General features: G+C 36.9%; 2 protein-coding genes across 3 annotated transcripts; one reads left to right on the top strand and one right to left on the bottom strand.

The window, feature by feature from the left end:
- Positions 1-6,386, top strand: LOC133678743 (protein argonaute 2-like). Its single transcript, XM_062101226.1, has 3 exons — positions 1-1,060; positions 2,661-3,828; positions 4,529-6,386. The coding sequence occupies exons 1-3, from the start codon at positions 175-177 to the stop codon at positions 5,979-5,981; spliced, it is 3,507 nt and encodes a 1,168-aa protein (XP_061957210.1). The 5' UTR covers positions 1-174; the 3' UTR covers positions 5,982-6,386.
- A 2,024-nt stretch (positions 6,387-8,410) lies between these two features.
- LOC133678252 (putative E3 ubiquitin-protein ligase LIN-2) lies at positions 8,411-12,726 on the bottom strand. 2 transcript variants are annotated; one of them, XM_062100517.1, is made up of 7 exons: positions 11,531-12,726; positions 11,292-11,433; positions 10,202-11,175; positions 9,963-10,110; positions 9,607-9,849; positions 9,097-9,394; positions 8,411-8,840 (listed from the first exon to the last, which is right to left on the bottom strand). In XM_062100517.1, the coding sequence occupies exons 1-7, from the start codon at positions 12,553-12,555 to the stop codon at positions 8,776-8,778; spliced, it is 2,895 nt and encodes a 964-aa protein (XP_061956501.1). In that variant the 5' UTR covers positions 12,556-12,726; the 3' UTR covers positions 8,411-8,775. The 2 variants fall into 2 exon arrangements, with proteins under 2 accessions (XP_061956501.1, XP_061956502.1); XM_062100518.1 differs by having other exon boundaries at positions 11,292-11,430; positions 11,531-12,724.
- Between the last annotated feature and the right edge of the window lie 4,177 nt (positions 12,727-16,903).

Genomic DNA, 16,903 nt, shown 5'->3' with positions numbered 1-16,903 from the left:
ATAAGAACCAAACTCGCCAAAAGCACAATTTTTTCTTCACTAAACTATTCTAAGAATTCTTCATCACTAAGAAATTTGCAACTTTCTTGCATTGTACCGAGAAATCTCACTTGGTTTTTTTCTGTTTGCTGAGTTCACACCCGGTTTATTACCAAGTTACTCCCGATTTGTCCAATGGAGAGAGGAGGATATAGAGGTGGAGGAAGAGGTGGTCATGGTGGTAGGAACAGTGGTGGTAGAAGAGGAGGATATGTAGGAGGAAGAGATGGTGGTCGTAGTGGTGGCTCAGATGGTGGTCGTGGTGGCTCAGATGGTGGTCGTGGTGGCTCAGATGGTGGTCGTAGTGGTGGGTATGATGGTGGTCGTGGAGGGTATGACGGGGGTCGTGGTGGCACAGACGGGGGTCGTGGTGGCACAGACGGGGGTCGTGGGGGCACAGACGGTGGTCGTGGAGGGTATGGCGGGGGTCGTGGGGGAACAGATGGTGGTCGTGGAGGGTATGATGGGGGTCGTGGTGGCTATCCACGTCAGCATTGGAGACCAAACAACCAAGGTGGTGGTGGTACACCTGGTCAAAGTGTTGGTGGAGCGTGGGCAGCAAGGGGTGGGCGTCGTGGTGGTGGTGGTGGTACACCTGGTCAAAGTCTTGGTGGTGGTGGTACGCCTGGTCAAAGTGTTGGTGGAGTGTGGGCAACAAGGGGAGGGCATGGTGGTGGTGGTGGTACACCTGGTCAAAGTTTTGGTGGTGGTGCACCTGGTCAAAGTGGTGGTGGAGTGTGGGATACAAGGGGTGGGCATAGTAGTGGTGGTGGCACACCTGGTCAAAGTGTTGGTGGAGTGTGGGCTACAAAGGGTGGTGGCGGGTCACAATCAGAGCGGCATGGAGGTGGTCCACCCAATCAAAGTAGTGAAACGGGGCCTAAAAGGGGTTGTGAAGTTGGTCGTGGCGGCGGTGAAGAAAGAGGTAGGGATCTGGTGTCAGAAACTAAGGGAGGAAAGGGACCCTCAAGGGATGGCAATGTGGGTCCATCTAGAAGTTCTAATGATGATCTTGTCCCACGTAAGTTTTTTTTTGTTTGTTTGTCAATTATATTGCTATTTGTGTGGTGGTTTGGTCGCTGATGGTTTGCAGGAAATATGAAACGGTTGCGGTTTTTATTTGTGCTGTTTGGTGAAATAGTATGTCTTTTTGGTTCAAGTGTGAAACTTTTTGTTGAATTTTTTGAAGTTGGAGAAAAAGAAGGGATTTTGGTTTCTGGGTTTTAATTTTTTCTGTTGTTCTGAATATATTTAGTGTTGGAAGAGTTACAGTTCAGACTGAATTTATAGCCTGTGTTTCTCGGTTTCTGAGTTCTGTGGCTTTGTGTTAGTAGTTTATTTAATGAACTTTGTGTGAATTGCTTCTGAAATAGGAGTAATATTCATGACTTGTCTGTATTTTGGTCACAGGACTTGGGTCTTTTGTACTTTGTTGTTAATTACCAAACCGGAATGACGCCTTTCAAGTGGAAGTGCATTAATCATTAACTACTTATTTTGCTCTCTTTTTCTTACGTGTTCGTGTTGGGGGGAAAAAAAAGGTGGTGGGGGGCGGGGGTTCTTATCTTGGTTGCTGGATAAATTACTCTCTTCCTTTCTAGGAACCGCCTCAATGATATCATGAGGGCGTTACTTAGTGAAATTTTGATAGGTTGGCGCGTGATCAACAAGCTACTATACTTAACGAGAAATGTAATTGTTGACAACCTGATCATTGCTTTAAATATGTTTTGAGGACCGTGGTGCAGCTTTAGGCACACCAGAATTATAACTTAAATAACCTAACTAGCTGATACAAGGATGTTTCCCAAATTTGGAACTTTAAAGGGGTCATTTCTAACTGTATTTAATTTTCTTTTCATCTTATTTATTAACCATTCCTATTTTAGAATTGGGAAAAAAGAAATCAGATGGCATAATCAAGGTTATTTACTTACCATATCCCAATCCAGGGCTTTATTCTCTGTGGTCGGCCATTGAGTTTTGCCAAGTTGTGCCCTTTTGTTTTGGTTGATGCTATTTAACTCACTTATGCAAGAAAGTTAGTATGTCCTAAGTAGCGAAGTTTTTCCTTGTGTTATTTGATCAACTTCATTCCAAGTAGTGGTGCTCTGTATTTGTGGATCTGTCATTTTGATTTTTGTTTTTTTTTTCTCAAATTGTTTAAAAATGAGGATAAATCTCCTTGATAGTTTGTTCATGGCCACGATAAGAGGTTTTTGCATCTTTTTGCTGCCCTTTTGTTGCTTTAAACAACATGGATTTAGAACTTAGTGGATGTTGTTATGCTTGAAGTTCAAAGTTCATCCAAGTCCAGATTGTTATTATCTGTAGCTTGCTACAATGTGGCAATGAAATCATGATAGTTATTTTATGTGCACTTCCAATGTTTGTCTCTATTAACAAATTGGCACATCAAGAAAGTTATTCATAGTATCTTCTTTGTATTGTCTTTTTAATCTTGATGAATATGAATCCAGGGCAACTGCCAATAGAACAACTATATGCTGAATATCCTTGTCAATTCCACTAGTCAATAATTTTTAATAGAAGCAAATGGATACTTTTGAATTTATCACAAGTTGGAAACCTTAATGAAATAAGCTCTCTTTTCTTTGCAGCTCCTAACATGCCAAAAGGTTTGGCTTCTTCCTCTTTGGACAATGCTAATAGGGTTAGTCCGGTTCATCGACCAGATACAGGTGGCCAACTGGCAGTCCGAAACCCTAGGCTTCTTGTTAATCACTTTCCTGTTAAGTTCAGTCCTAAGAGTATCATAAGGCATTACGATGTTGATATCAAACAAGAAGTGCCTCCCAAGCATGGTCGGCCTGGGAAAATTTCAAAGTCCATTTTAACAATGGTCAGGGATAAGTTATTTACTGATGATCCCTCACGGTTTCCTTTAGGTAAGACTGCCTATGATAGGGAGAAGAACATTTTCAGTGCAGTTCCCTTGCCCACAGGAACATTTAGAGTGGAGGTCTCTGAGGCAGAAGATGCGAAACCACGTTCTTACCTGTTTACCATAAAGCTTGTGAATGAACTTCAGCTGCGCAAGCTGAAGGATTACTTGGATGGGACACTTCGTTCAGTACCTCGGGACATATTGCAAGGGATGGATGTGGTGGTGAAAGAGCACCCAGCTAGGACGATGATCTCTGTTGGTCGTGGCTTCCATTCTGTTAGAGCTCACCAAGATTACCTTGGGTATGGAATCATAGCATCTAAAGGTTGTCAACATAGCCTCAAGCCGACCTCCCAGGGCCTAGCTTTATGCTTGGATTATTCTGTTCTGTCATTTCATGAGCCAGTTTCTGTGATAGATTTCTTGACAAAACATATTTCTGGGTTTAATTTAAATAATTTTAGAAGATGTAGGAGAGGTGTGGAAATTGCATTGAAAGGACTCAAAGTTCGAGTGACTCACCGTGTCACCAAACAAAAATATGTTATTGTTGGTTTGACGAGAGATGACACACGAGATATTACATTTTCTCAAGAAGATCCAGATGGGAAGGCTTCACAGAATGTTAGGCTTGTTGATTATTTCAGGCAAAAATATGGCAGAGATATAGTGCATCAAGATATCCCTTGCCTAGAAATGAAAAGCAACATGAGAAACTGTGTACCGATGGAGTACTGTGTCTTGGTTGAAGGGCAAGTATTTCCAAAAGAGCATCTGCAGAAAGACGAAGCCGAGATGTTGAAGGACATCTCACTAGCCAAGGCCAAGGATAGACAGAAAACAATATGCAGTATGGCACGGGATGGAGATGGACCTTTTGGGTATGTATTTGCAACATGTTGCCTTTTCATTTCTATACAAGATTGGAGGTTGTATTTTTTCATACAGTTATTCTATTTGCTTCACTTAGAACAATAAAAATAGAGATGGTTTTCTGATTGGCTGTCACTTTGCATTATGCTTATAGCTTTTTCATCCTTGATGTGTTATTATATATTTAATTAAATGGCACGGGTGCATTTGATTAAACTGCTTAGAGCAAATTTTTTTTATTGTACTTCACAAAAACTTCATTTTTCTGCCGCGAGTTTTCTGAGCAACCAGGATTGTTTGCCATCATGGGTAATGTCATTGACTCATCTTAGTCCTTTATGCACTGTGTATTTATGGATTTTGGCCTAGTATGGCGTGGCATACTGGTGAGTTCAGGTGCTGCTCAAACTAGTGTGGTTTATAGCGTGTGCAGCTTGAATATATGGTGGTTGTTGATGGAGGAGCATACAATGCATATTCAAGTCTTGCCTATCTGAGCATCTCAGAATGACCACTTTTCTGCCATAAAATTTCAAGTTACTGAATTTTATGTTTCTGCATGGTATGCTTGCATCATCTTACATGGTAAAATCTTGTAAAATTCATAGAAGCAAGTGGATATCTCTCTATGTTAAGTTACTTGTGATATGATATTCTTGGTTAAAATTGTGGATTAGTTTCTCATGTTTTTTATTATTTTATTTGCAGCGGAGAGATTATCCGAAATTTTGGAATGGAAGTCAGTGTGGATATGACCCCGGTGGTAGGTCGTGTGATCGGGCCACCTGAATTGAAGTTAGGTGCTCCAAATGGAAGGGTGATGAAAATACCTGTTGACGAGAAGTGTCAATGGAATCTTGTTGGAAAAGGAGTGGTGGAAGGGAAACCAATTGAGCGATGGGCTGTTCTTGACTTCAGCTCTGATGATTATCATTGTCGATTAAATGCTGACCATTTCATCCCAAAGCTTATTGCTCGGTGCCTGAAACTGGGGATTCACATGGAAGAGCCTCTCTTTTATCAACCTACTAGCATGCGGTTGTTCTCTAATGTTGATACGCTTCGTGAACTCCTTGAAAGAGTCAATGACCGGGCTCACAAAATCTGTGGAGGCCAGTTGCAGTTTCTTCTCTGTGTCATGTCAAAGAAGGATCCTGGTTACAAGTATCTCAAATGGATTTCTGAAACCAAAGTTGGTATTGTGACACAATGCTGTCTGTCTCGTTCTGCGAACAAATTAAATGATCAGTACCTTGCCAATATTGGTCTCAAGATTAATGCTAAGCTTGGAGGAAGCAATGCAGAGCTCGGCGACAGACTTCCATACTTTGGGGATGACAACCACGTCATGTTTATCGGGGCTGATGTCAACCATCCTGCTGCTCGGAACACAACAAGTCCATCCATTGCTGCTGTTGTTGGTACTACAAATTGGCCAGCTGCAAATCGCTATGCAGCTCGAGTTCGTCCTCAGGACCATCGTTGTGAGAAGATTCTGAATTTTGGTGATATGTGTTTGGAGCTTGTTGAATTTTATTCTCGGCTCAATAAAGCAAAACCTGAGAAGATTGTGATATTCCGGGATGGTGTCAGTGAGGGCCAGTTTGATATGGTTCTCAATGATGAGTTAATGGACATCAAGAGGGCGTTCAGGTCAATCATGTACACCCCAACCATCACACTCATTGTTGCCCAGAAGCGGCACCAGACTCGTCTTTTTCTTGAGGAGGGAGGGGGGCGTATAGGCAATGTGTCTCCGGGCACAGTTGTGGACACAACAATTGTCCATCCTTTTGAGTATGATTTTTACCTCTGCAGCCACTATGGAAGCCTTGGGACAAGCAAGCCCACACATTACCATGTTCTATGGGATGAGCATGGCCTCAGTTCTGATCAGTTGCAGAAGCTCATATATGACATGTGCTTTACATTTGCTCGTTGCACAAAACCTGTGTCGTTAGTTCCACCAGTCTACTATGCTGACCTTGTTGCTTATAGAGGAAGGCTCTACCATGAGGCAGTAATGGAAGGGCAGTCTCCATCTTCTGTATCATCTTCATCATCTTCAAGGACTTCATCATCTCTGTCAGTGGGAGCTTCGTTGGAAGAGAGGTTCTGTATGCTGCATGCAGACCTGGAAAACATCATGTATTTTGTTTGAAAATCTATTGGCCAGTCTCCATCACTTCAGGCAGTGTAAGAGATTGCCTTTGAAAATCTATCGGCAAGTTCCCATCTATTCTGGCAGTGAAGGAGATCACCACCTCATCTCTTTTTGAAATGATGTTACGCAAACTCGCTCCTTTTTTAAGCAAATAAAAAATTAGTGAAGGAGTTTGTGCGTGAATCTAACTAGTCACAAATTCTTCTGTATCTACCATGGTTACAGGTCATGGGAATCGGAGGAATGATGTCGTTTAGGTTTGTTTTCTGCTTGGATGGCTGTTTTCTGTGTTTCTTGGTTTCTATTACCAAGCCTCGTGTGTTTTAAAACGTTTAAATGGTGTTATGCCGGTTGACATTGTTGGTTTTGAATTTAAAACTATGTTTCTTTTGATGTTGTTAATATGCATTGTGATTCATCATTTATATCTTATCAGTTACCCCTCCCGTTTGTCCCAATGTGATTTGCCCTGCTATCTATTTATTGACCCTTCAAAATGCTTGTGCTAGTCCATCATCAAGAATAATACATTCTTTTTATTAGCAGCTTTTTATAATTTTCAAAGGAGTCTTGCACTTTCACCAATAATGAGTGGGGATTTTTCATTTTGAAGTTGAAAGCAAGGCCACGAGCTCATGGCTCAATCGAAATCTCGGAGTCCTGTCTCACAGAATCTTTAGGTTAAGCTGTAGCAAAGATGAAGAGCATTCTTGTTTAGTGTTGGATTTCTTTTCGAATTGTCTTGGATATTCACATGATATTTTGTGATTTTTTTACTTGTGTACCGAGGGGGATGATGGTTATGAGCCAAACAAAAAAAACCTCTTGTGATTCTGAGCAGGTTTGGATTCGAAGCCTGAAGCTTTTTTTGTTTTCCCAGCCTCATCATCCACTGTACATTCAAGTTAATCTCCCCCTATGATTCCAACAAAGCAAAGGAATCCAGATCAAGCAGAATCTTTGAAAACTGATGACGTCCAGTAGGGTATCGAAAGATGACATGCATAACATATAAACTGCAAGTAATTTGTCTAATTATTTCTTTCCCACAAATGAATTCCAATTAATTTAATCACAGCTACATCCCTGTTTATTCACATTGGTAGTATTTCATGTGGCGAAGGACCAAAATACGATCAAAAGAAAAGACAACGTAAGAATGAACAAGTAGTTTTCTGCAGGTTGAGATTAAATTTTTTTAAATCTAAAAAATATTAAGGTTTTAAAGAGTTATTTGTTATTGTTATTAAATTGAATTTAATGGGCCAATTTTAAAATTTTCTGACTCAACTTTTTACCTTTTTCATGTTTAAAATCACCTAGCATGGAAGTTGACTCTATATGATCAAGTTGACATGATAGGTCAAAAAACAACATGAATAATTAATAAAAATATAATAATTTTTTAAAAAATTTAAAATCATATTTTTTTATATTGTCAATTTAAAAACTGAAAATTAATCAATTTAAAACCAATAACTTATTGAAAAATAAAATTGAATGAAATAAATTTTAAAAGTAAAATTTTAAAAAATAATTTTTTTCCTCTTAGAACTGAGATGATGCTTTACTGTTAATACAAATAACACTGATATTCACTTCTTGTAGTCGAGAGAAGAATAGTGAAACTATTACAAGTGTATAAAAACCTACCCACATACGCTGTCAAAAAAATTCAGAAGATGACGATTTTGACTCCCTAAACCTCTAATTTTACAAAGTGGATGCAGAGTACACTCGTTGTAAGAAAATCCAATGACAGTAGTGGACCACACGTGTTCCAGTTACGATGATGGATTTTTTTTTATATTGTCATTGAATTTATTTTATTTTATTAGATTTCTTTTAAGATTTCTGGAAGCTTGAGTTTCTCTTGATTCTATGGTTCAGATTAATGTGGAATATTGTATTTTCGTTCTATAAGGTACTAATTAGGGCGTGGAGTCATTCATGTGGAACAGGGACCATTGCTTTGCATATTCTGCAAGTGATGGGGGGACCCCAAGAACAAGAAGAAGACTATCTACATAAAATTTAATAGGAAATGCTTTCTTTCTGTTAATTGCAGCTCATGCTGCAAGCTGCAATTTTTTGCGTTTGGAATTATATGCCCTCTTTTCACTAAAGGGCAGTGCCAGGCCAGGCCAGAACACTAAAATTTGTTGTTTTAAGGTGATATCAGTAGATGCAGTGAACATGGGCATCGCATAGTTGAGAAAGACTCCTGCAAAAATTTGATTAGTAAATCTGTAACCTGGCACAGATGAATGGTGGAGTGACAGGCCAGGTTTGGCCAAATGGAGATAATTGTAAGCAGCAATGGCACTGTAGGTGGTGACCATTGCATGTGTCTGAGGGGTGGGGTGAGTTGGAAAGCTGCAGAGATACTGTTCTTGACAGACAACGTGAAATTTCGAGCCATGTCCTTTCAGGCTAATGAGGTGGATACAGAAGAATATTATCTCATCAATCTATATCAGTTGTTGTGATTGGAGAAATCCACTTCAATACATGCCTTCTCTTACAAAATCAATGCCAGTGAAGAGAAAGAACTTGCACTGGAACCATTACTATGCAGTAGAAATGCCTTCAGAAACAAAGAACATGGCTAAAAGTAGGAAGACAAAAGGATTAACATGTATCAAACTCCTCTTGAGGAACAAGAATTCTGACCTACAACTTGGCGATGACGATCGCAATAGAAATTCAGGTTGTCAGTATTTTGGTTGCATTTCTTGATTCCTGTGATTGCTTGTGTTGATTGAAAAGATAGGCTGATAAGATATCCATGTCATAAAGGATTTCGAAGAGGATCTATCAACTCTTTATTCAACGTTGAAAGCATAGAGAGAGATTCTGTCAACAGAAAATTAAAGGTTTAAGGAGAGAAACAACCTTCTGATCAGATATGACAGGTTTGTACACATTGCAGACATGTTAAAATCAGAATGATTCTTTTAAGCTCAGCTTTAGTTGGCATGAAGTCCATGGTTCCTTCATAGGTTTTGAGGCAATTTGTGACTAAGTTGCCTGCTCTCTTTGCAAGAAAACAGAAAGTAAAGACCCTTTAAAAAGCTTTTCACACAAAATTCATCAATCAAGAACATTGTACCTGAATTTTTTATGAGATGCTGCTGTGAAAAAGAAGGATTCATTCTTCCATTAAGAGCTCTGTCATAATGTGGTGATTCTGTTAGCTGCGGTGTTGTTGTTGAGTACGAATTTTCATTTTTTACTGGAAGCAAGATTCTTCTCATCCATGCAACAGTGAAGAGGCTTGATTGTCCTAAAATCGGGATGCCATTGGCAATGGAATTGGAAAGGGCAGACAAAAACCTCTTTCCGCCACTGTTGAGCAAAACTACTGCTACTTTCCTTTGCCAATCTTCCATTGCATCTTCCTCTTCATTCTAGTTCGACCATTAAAAATGCACAAGCAATCATTACACATGAGTGTAAGAATTTTTTTATATCAGCAAACTGTTGCTTCCTCATTTGTTAGACTAATGTTACAAAATAAAAATTGCAGCACCAGAAAGACCTCTCCTCCCTTGTGCTTCAGAATGAAATCTTTTCTAAAAGTGAATTCATTTTGCTGGTACGAAGCTATATTAAAGCTTACCAAGTTCCCATCAACTATCTCCTTGCGTTGAAATGATCCCCGTAATCTCTCGTGGAAACCTGCTTGTCGTAAAAGCCATTCTTCTGCTGATGCCTCTCCAGAGTATGAAAAACAGCCTCCCAACATCAAGAGAGCTTTCGCCGATTGTTCTTGAACCTTGGTGCTACAAGTATGACACTCTAAAGATTCTGTGATTGCCTCAACCGCTTCTTCCCTATATAAATTGGACTGCGAAAGATCTCCCTGCAACATCACTGCTATTTATTGTTCAAGATTTTGAAACCAAACTGTTATAAAATAGCATTTTGGTTTCGGCGCCAAACATGGACCGTTAGCTTACTTAAAAATGTACTTACCATAAGATCAAGCTGTAAGAGAACTGCTGCAACCAGCGGACGTTCTTCAGGTGAAGCTCTCTGGAGATAGACTAGAAAGATGTGCATGGTGTTCAAGCCACCCCATCCATTACCGAGTCCAGTTAAGAATTTGATGATCCACGTTCGTCTGCTCACATTTCCTCAGATTAATCAGAACACAAAATGAATAGTAAACTTACCATAAATGTTTTACTGAAGAGAAACTGGAAAATTCATACCTACTCAGGCACAGTAGATCGGCTAGTAAAGTGAACACACATCCTTTAAATTTCTTCTGAATTCCGAGAACAATGAGCTGAAGGAGAGAATCCTTGTTCAAATTCTCAGCTAGGTAGTTCCGAGAGCTCCCATTAGCTCGAATGCAACATGACATGAGTGTAGCAGCATGATTTCTCTCAATAATGTCTCCTACTTCAAAGGTCCTTACCAAGAAGCTCAATCCTCCCAGGGCAATAACTTGACTAGCATTCTCTAAGTTCCTATCTTCATCAAAACCTGTTAGAAGTTGGCCTAAGAAGTACATTGCTGCCTTTTCAGGCATGCACCGTACGGTGAATAGGGTCTGCAACTGGCCTCCAAACTCTAAAACTCGTAGGACTAGTGCTACCCACTCTATAGATATCATCTGTTTTGCCTTCGGCTTCAATAGGTAAAGCAGAACCGCAACTTTAAGAAACAAACTGTTACTTTTTAAGAGTTTCATGAAGATCTCGAGCTGTGGATCAGAGTTCAGTACTATTAACCTGTTTGCTTCATTTCTTACTACGAGCTCTGCGAGAATAGATATCGCCAGCTCTAGAACTTTGTCATCAGTAGAAGCAAACAAGACCTCAAGCAATCCTTCAATCACAGGTGCTTTGGATAAAGCACCTTCAATTACATTACTGCCAATGGAGTCCAACCAGGCTTTTGCAGTGACACGGATTGCAGTTTCACACTCAGTCAGACTATCTGAGGAGCAAATAGTGCTGATGGCTCTACTTAGATCAATAGGAGGAAGGTGGGTTGTCTCTTCATTCCTGATTGAATTACTCCTGACTATGATGTTGCCATTCCCTAGGCATTCTGATGACACACTTTGACATGAAAAAAGCCTGAAGAGTTCTGATTTCAGCGGCTCATGCCATATATCATGATTCGAAATAACATAATTTTTTCTTGATGGCCTTCGAGTAGTCCTCGTCTTATTATTCTGTAAAAACGAGAAGCCTGTTGATTATATTCTCCAATTAAGCAGTGGATTTTGTTAGAAATAGGCAAGTGAAAAGGGTAGCAGAGTTTTGAGAATAGGGACAAAGGGATACTCACAGTAGCATAACTGCAATCTTTGTATTCATCTATGCACACTTTATCTTCCTCTATGCTCCATGTATCCATTGAAGCTCTATTTCGAGAATCGAAGTCCTTCGATTGCCGCTCTAGCGTGGGGCCAAACACAGCTCGGTATCTGCTGAGATTAAAACAAAAATCATGAAACAAATAACATAACTGTCAAGACCTTTTCTCTATTTTTGAAAAATACTTGGAAATGGTGATCGATTACTTACAAGTTTGTGTTGATGGAGGAACGCGATTTATAAGAATCTGATGATCTCCTCATTGATGTTGCATAACTTGGTCTAGATGGCAAAGGGACAGCAGGAACAGAAGGAGCTTTAGCCCCAACCTTGAGCCACTCGTTATAGTACAGAGCAAACTGGATGGTTCCCATATCCATGTGGTCATTGTAGACCTTGCTCAAAGCTTTCATCCGTCTTTCCTTCTCAACATGCAGGGAGTCCGAGAGAGCCTCAAGCTCCTCATGGTACCAAACCTTAAGATGAAGTAGATGGGGAAGAAGGAAATGCTCCCAAAGATCAGGAAGCAAGTGAGTCCTTGCTAGAAATGGCGAATCGCAAAAAACATGAAGTAGATGCCTAGCGGATATCCTGTCATTCTTCTCTAGCTTGTAAACAATTGACAAGTACAATTGAGCACAAGCTGAGAGATATGAATTGGGTACGCCACAAGTTGAACCCTTCCTTGATTTCTTAGAATTCAAAGAAGCAACAATGTTCAAAAGCTGAATTGAATTTTTCAACGACTCCATCTTCACTTCCTTCCTTGTTCCTTTCTCTTCAACCAACTTCTCAATGCTTTCCATTCCCACTTCCATATTCACAAAAATACCATCATCCGAACCCTTGCTTCTTCTCACCAAGCAAGAGTTGCACTTCTCTCTAATCATCTCCCTAAAACTCACATCTTTTATGTACCTGCCTATATAACCACTAAGTATAGATACCACCGCTCTAATAGCTATTACATCAATTGCAGGTTCTTCTCCCTTCAACAATGACTTAGACTGCAACCTCTCCGTATCCGAACTCACTCTCCTCGAAGAAATCGACGACCCTTTTCGCTCGGAACCCATATCGGTCTTCTGCTTAGGAGACTGGAACCTCTTTTGGTCATGGCAAATATGTATTGGCAATATTACAGACTCTTCTGGTCTAGTTAATCTGTCTCTATTTCTCAAGAACTTTCTGTGCTCAAATCCTTCCTCGGAGAGCATTTGATGTAAGGAAGCCATTTCTTGGTGATTTGAGTTTGGTTTGGGAGAAAAGAATTAAGTACCAAAAGGTTCATTGACGTTCTTTCACGATCAAGAATAGATAACAAAGTACAGCTATTGAAGCAAGAAAGTGGTGAAGAAAGAGACACCAATGAGGACAAACACCACTTGCGGGTGGTTTTCTTTAGGTAGACCGGCCGGTTCAAATTAGTTACATCAGTTAAAACTCCCGCCAATAAAACCCTACAATTGTACATAAAAAACGTTAAAAAGAAGATGCAAGTTAGATGAATGGACCCATCAAAAACATTTTTTGGAACTCGAAGCATGTGAAATGCCTAGCATGAATAGGACCCACCATGACCAAAACACAACAAGTCATTCAAAGGAATCTACTAGTTGTAAAGCACATCAGCAGAAGTTGCAGAAATCACCAAGTTCATTGCAGAGAAGCAGAGGAGAAAAACATGATATTGCACGATGTTGATTATCAGAGGCTTTTCAGTGTCCAATTCAAGATTTTGTCTTTTGGGGCCGGAGGGTCAAAGGGCTGAGTGCAAACGGTAAAAAGGTACTAATGTTGAAAAATAAAATAATTAGATCACAATTGTATTTTGAAGAAGATAAAAGAAAACAGTCATGATTGTTATTCAAGCAAAGAAAAGAGAAGGGTTCAAAAGAAAAGAAGAGAAGAGAAAGACTCAAAAGAAAGGAGACAACACAATATTTTGTTAAGATTGTTGAGATCTTCCCTTTGTCTTTAGTTAATGATAACTCAAATTTAAACTTCGAAACTTATGTACTTTGATTTGTCTGTTTCGTATTAAGTTTTAGATTACTTCATTTTCTTTTGTTTGTGGTATATCTTTGGCTATTTTTTTTTAATTATTGTAAGATTAAATTATTATATTGAAATAATTTTTTAAAATAATATCAAAGTAGTTACGAGTTTAAATTTCATTATTTTTATTTATTTAATAAAAATTAAGTATAAAGTAATGTGAATCTATGCAAATTAAGCATAAAGTAATATGAATCTGATATTAATTCTTTGAAATAATATCAGAGCAGTCACGAGTTTAAATCTCACTATCTTTATTTATTTAATAAAAATTAAGCATAAAATAATGCGAGTCTATGCAAATTTCAAGATTAAAGGGTCTTCACTTAAAAGTATGTGTTAAAGAATAATATAAATCATATTTTAAAATTTTTTAAAAAAATTAAATTTTTAGATTAAAAGATTCTTTAATAATTACATCTCAAAATTAATCTCTATTGGATCGACAAAGTGTTAGGTCTAAGTTTTTTGCCTTCTTTTATTGTTCATTAATAAAAAGACTCTCCTACTCTTATTAACCAGCTATTTTTGGTTTAAGGTGTAAAATTATAAATTCAGTATTACAATCCAAAGTGGATTTGAGTGGTAAAGACATTGTTGTAACCCTCTTACCCTTTCAATTTATTTTGTTATAGGGGATTTATTTTAGTTCTTCCCAATCAACTAGCCAGCCATGAAACATCCATGATATATTCATTTGTTAACTTTAATGAATCATGTACAGTAGTACTTCACTATTTGTATTAGCAGCAGAAGTTACTGTAAACTTCTCTTTTCCTTGGTAAAGTTAGTTTTATATTTTGGTGAGTGATAGCGGTTGCGATTCAAAATATTTTTTACTTAAAAATATATTAAGATAATATTTTTTATTATTTAAAAATTATTTTTAATATCAGTGCATCAAAACGATCCAAAAACACTAAAAAAACTATTAATTTTAAGCAAAAATAAAATTTAAAATTTTTAGAAATGCAATCCAGTTTATACCGAGATAGAAAAGATAGAAGTAAAAAATATATAAATGGAATATATATATATATATATATATATATATTGATGTATTTTTTGTTTTAAAGGTATAAAAATTCGTTTTAAAATTATTTCAAAGATGAAATTATTTATATCACCGTCTCTATCTCTTCAATCAAATATGTTTTTATCTTTTCTATATCCGTCCAGATACTAACAAACATAACATTAACAATAATCATATTAATTTGATTATCAACTCAAACAATTGTGTTCTATGCAAAGTTGGGAAAGACATTTTTCAAGTGGATTTGATATTTAAGGTTTTGAAGCTGACTATTAAGGTTTTAGATTATCCGAGAGAGAGCATTAGAGAGACTTTCGAAAGAAATGGGTTGATTTCACATTCAGAGATGGTGATTTATTAGAGTAGAAGAAGGCAAATGTTAGGTCTTATATGGAAGAAAAAATGGTGGTGTGATATCGACCCATCAACTTTTTCTTAGAAAAGAAATGCCTTCACGGGTCGTTTGATATTATCGACCACAAAATATGGGTCCATCTTGATTTCTAGTTGCAACTTGTTTTAGGCTATTTGTGGATTATATAATTCTTAAAACTTTGGTTGAAATGATAATTGTTATTATTATTTTTCAGTTTATTCATTGCTTAAGATTAAATTATCTTATTGTAAAAAAAATGATATCATAAATATTAAATCTGAATTGGACAGATAGATAGATCCAATAACTCACCGACTCAAAACTAATTTAGATCAAGTTTCAAATTAAATCAGGTAGGAGTTGATATGATCGATCTGACAAATCAATCCACGACCCAATAAAAACCTAATTTGATTTAAAACATTAAAATAATATAATTTTAAATTATTCCAAGTTAATATATATATATATATATATATATATATATATAGCCTGTCATCTGGTGATTTAAGCGAGGTCAAGGTTTAATAAGTTTGAGTCATGGCATCTATTGAAGAATTTCACAAGAGGAGGCAGAGACAAAGGAGAGAGAGAGATGTTCTTCGACTTGAGGTAGATAATATTAATGCGGCTCTTTAACGTGTGTGATGGCCTTTCATTTTCTCTGGCCTTCTCTTTCCTCGATATTCCTCGATGCCAATCCTTTCTTTCTTGTCATTTGATTGCTTTACTCGACTATTTTTTTTAATTTAACAAAAAACTGCAGAGAATTGTTTTGTATTTTTATTAAATATACTTAGTGCATGTTTTATATTGTAATGTATAATATTTTTTACATTAACATATATTAAAATCATTGAAAAACACTAAAAAAAATAATTTTATTATTTTTAAAAACAAATACACTTTTAAAAACATAAGCTACACCAGTCTCTCAAACGGTTTCTTTTTTAGTAGTTAGAGTTTTAATGTTAAATAAAATTTTAAAATATATAAAAAATATTTCTTCAATTATAATATTGGTACCCTATTTAAGATAAATATGTCATGAATTAGAAGCACCAAACCCATTGCCTACAATGATTGAATCCTTGTTTAATCTAAAGTGACATCATTCCCCAAGTTGTCATGGGCCTCATCCAAAGAGGGAAAGGTGGTATCTTGAAGCATGTCATCAACCATCCTTTTACAGCTAGTTCTGTGGCTCAGTTACATGCACCTACCATGAAAATCTTCCTGTTAAATAAATGAATCTGCTACCTATCGATCTTTCTAATTGAAATTGTGTGAGATGTAAATTGTGTTTTTAAAAAATTTAAATTTTTTTTAAATTTAATATGATTTGTATATTTTGATTCGTTTTGATGTGCCTGATGTCAAAAATAATTTTTTTTAAAAAAAAATTTATTGGTATATATTTCTGCACGAAACGTTATTTGAAAAAGAACCGCTACCACACTGCCAAACATACTTTCTTGTCGGTACTCAATGGGAGGAAGAACAATATGTGTTAGCTTCATGTTTCATTCATCCTATTTTACTCGTAAACTTTTTTATTATTCTGAGATAAAAAAGATTAAAAAAAAATAACATTTTTCAATGTTTTTCTTGTTTTGAAATGATAAAAATTCACTCTAAAATTATAACAAAGATATATTTATTTTAAGATTTTATCTTTTGGCTCTTTAATTAAAAATATTTTTGTTTTTTATATATGTTATTTCTATTTGAGGATGTTATCTAGACACAATCTTAATCTAGGAATTAATATTCACGTACATATTCTATAATATTTATTGAAAAATAGAATGCATATAATCATCTTCTTGATGAACTTCCCGAACAAATTTATTCTCCTTGGTGCATCGTTCAACGAATCCTTATGTTTAGAGTCATTACCAATTTCACCAAAATAAACAACAAAAAAGGGGAAGGAAAAATCCAATCCCCGAGTATCACCCAATTCCCAATTGAATCCCTAAATAAAAAAAATCTCAATTGAGTCCTCCATATATTAAACATTACTCAATTAGCCCTTGCATTGAAGTTTTTGCCTTCAAAATACTAAGAAAATAAGGACCTATTCTTTCCATCAATTTTAAAAGTGGAGATT

The sequence above is a fragment of the Populus nigra genome, chromosome 18 (assembly GCF_951802175.1).
Source record: "Populus nigra chromosome 18, ddPopNigr1.1, whole genome shotgun sequence".
Classification (NCBI taxonomy): domain Eukaryota; kingdom Viridiplantae; phylum Streptophyta; class Magnoliopsida; order Malpighiales; family Salicaceae; genus Populus; species Populus nigra.
The sequence above is the reverse complement of the archived record's forward strand: the minus strand, read 5'-3'. Positions and strand labels throughout refer to the sequence as shown.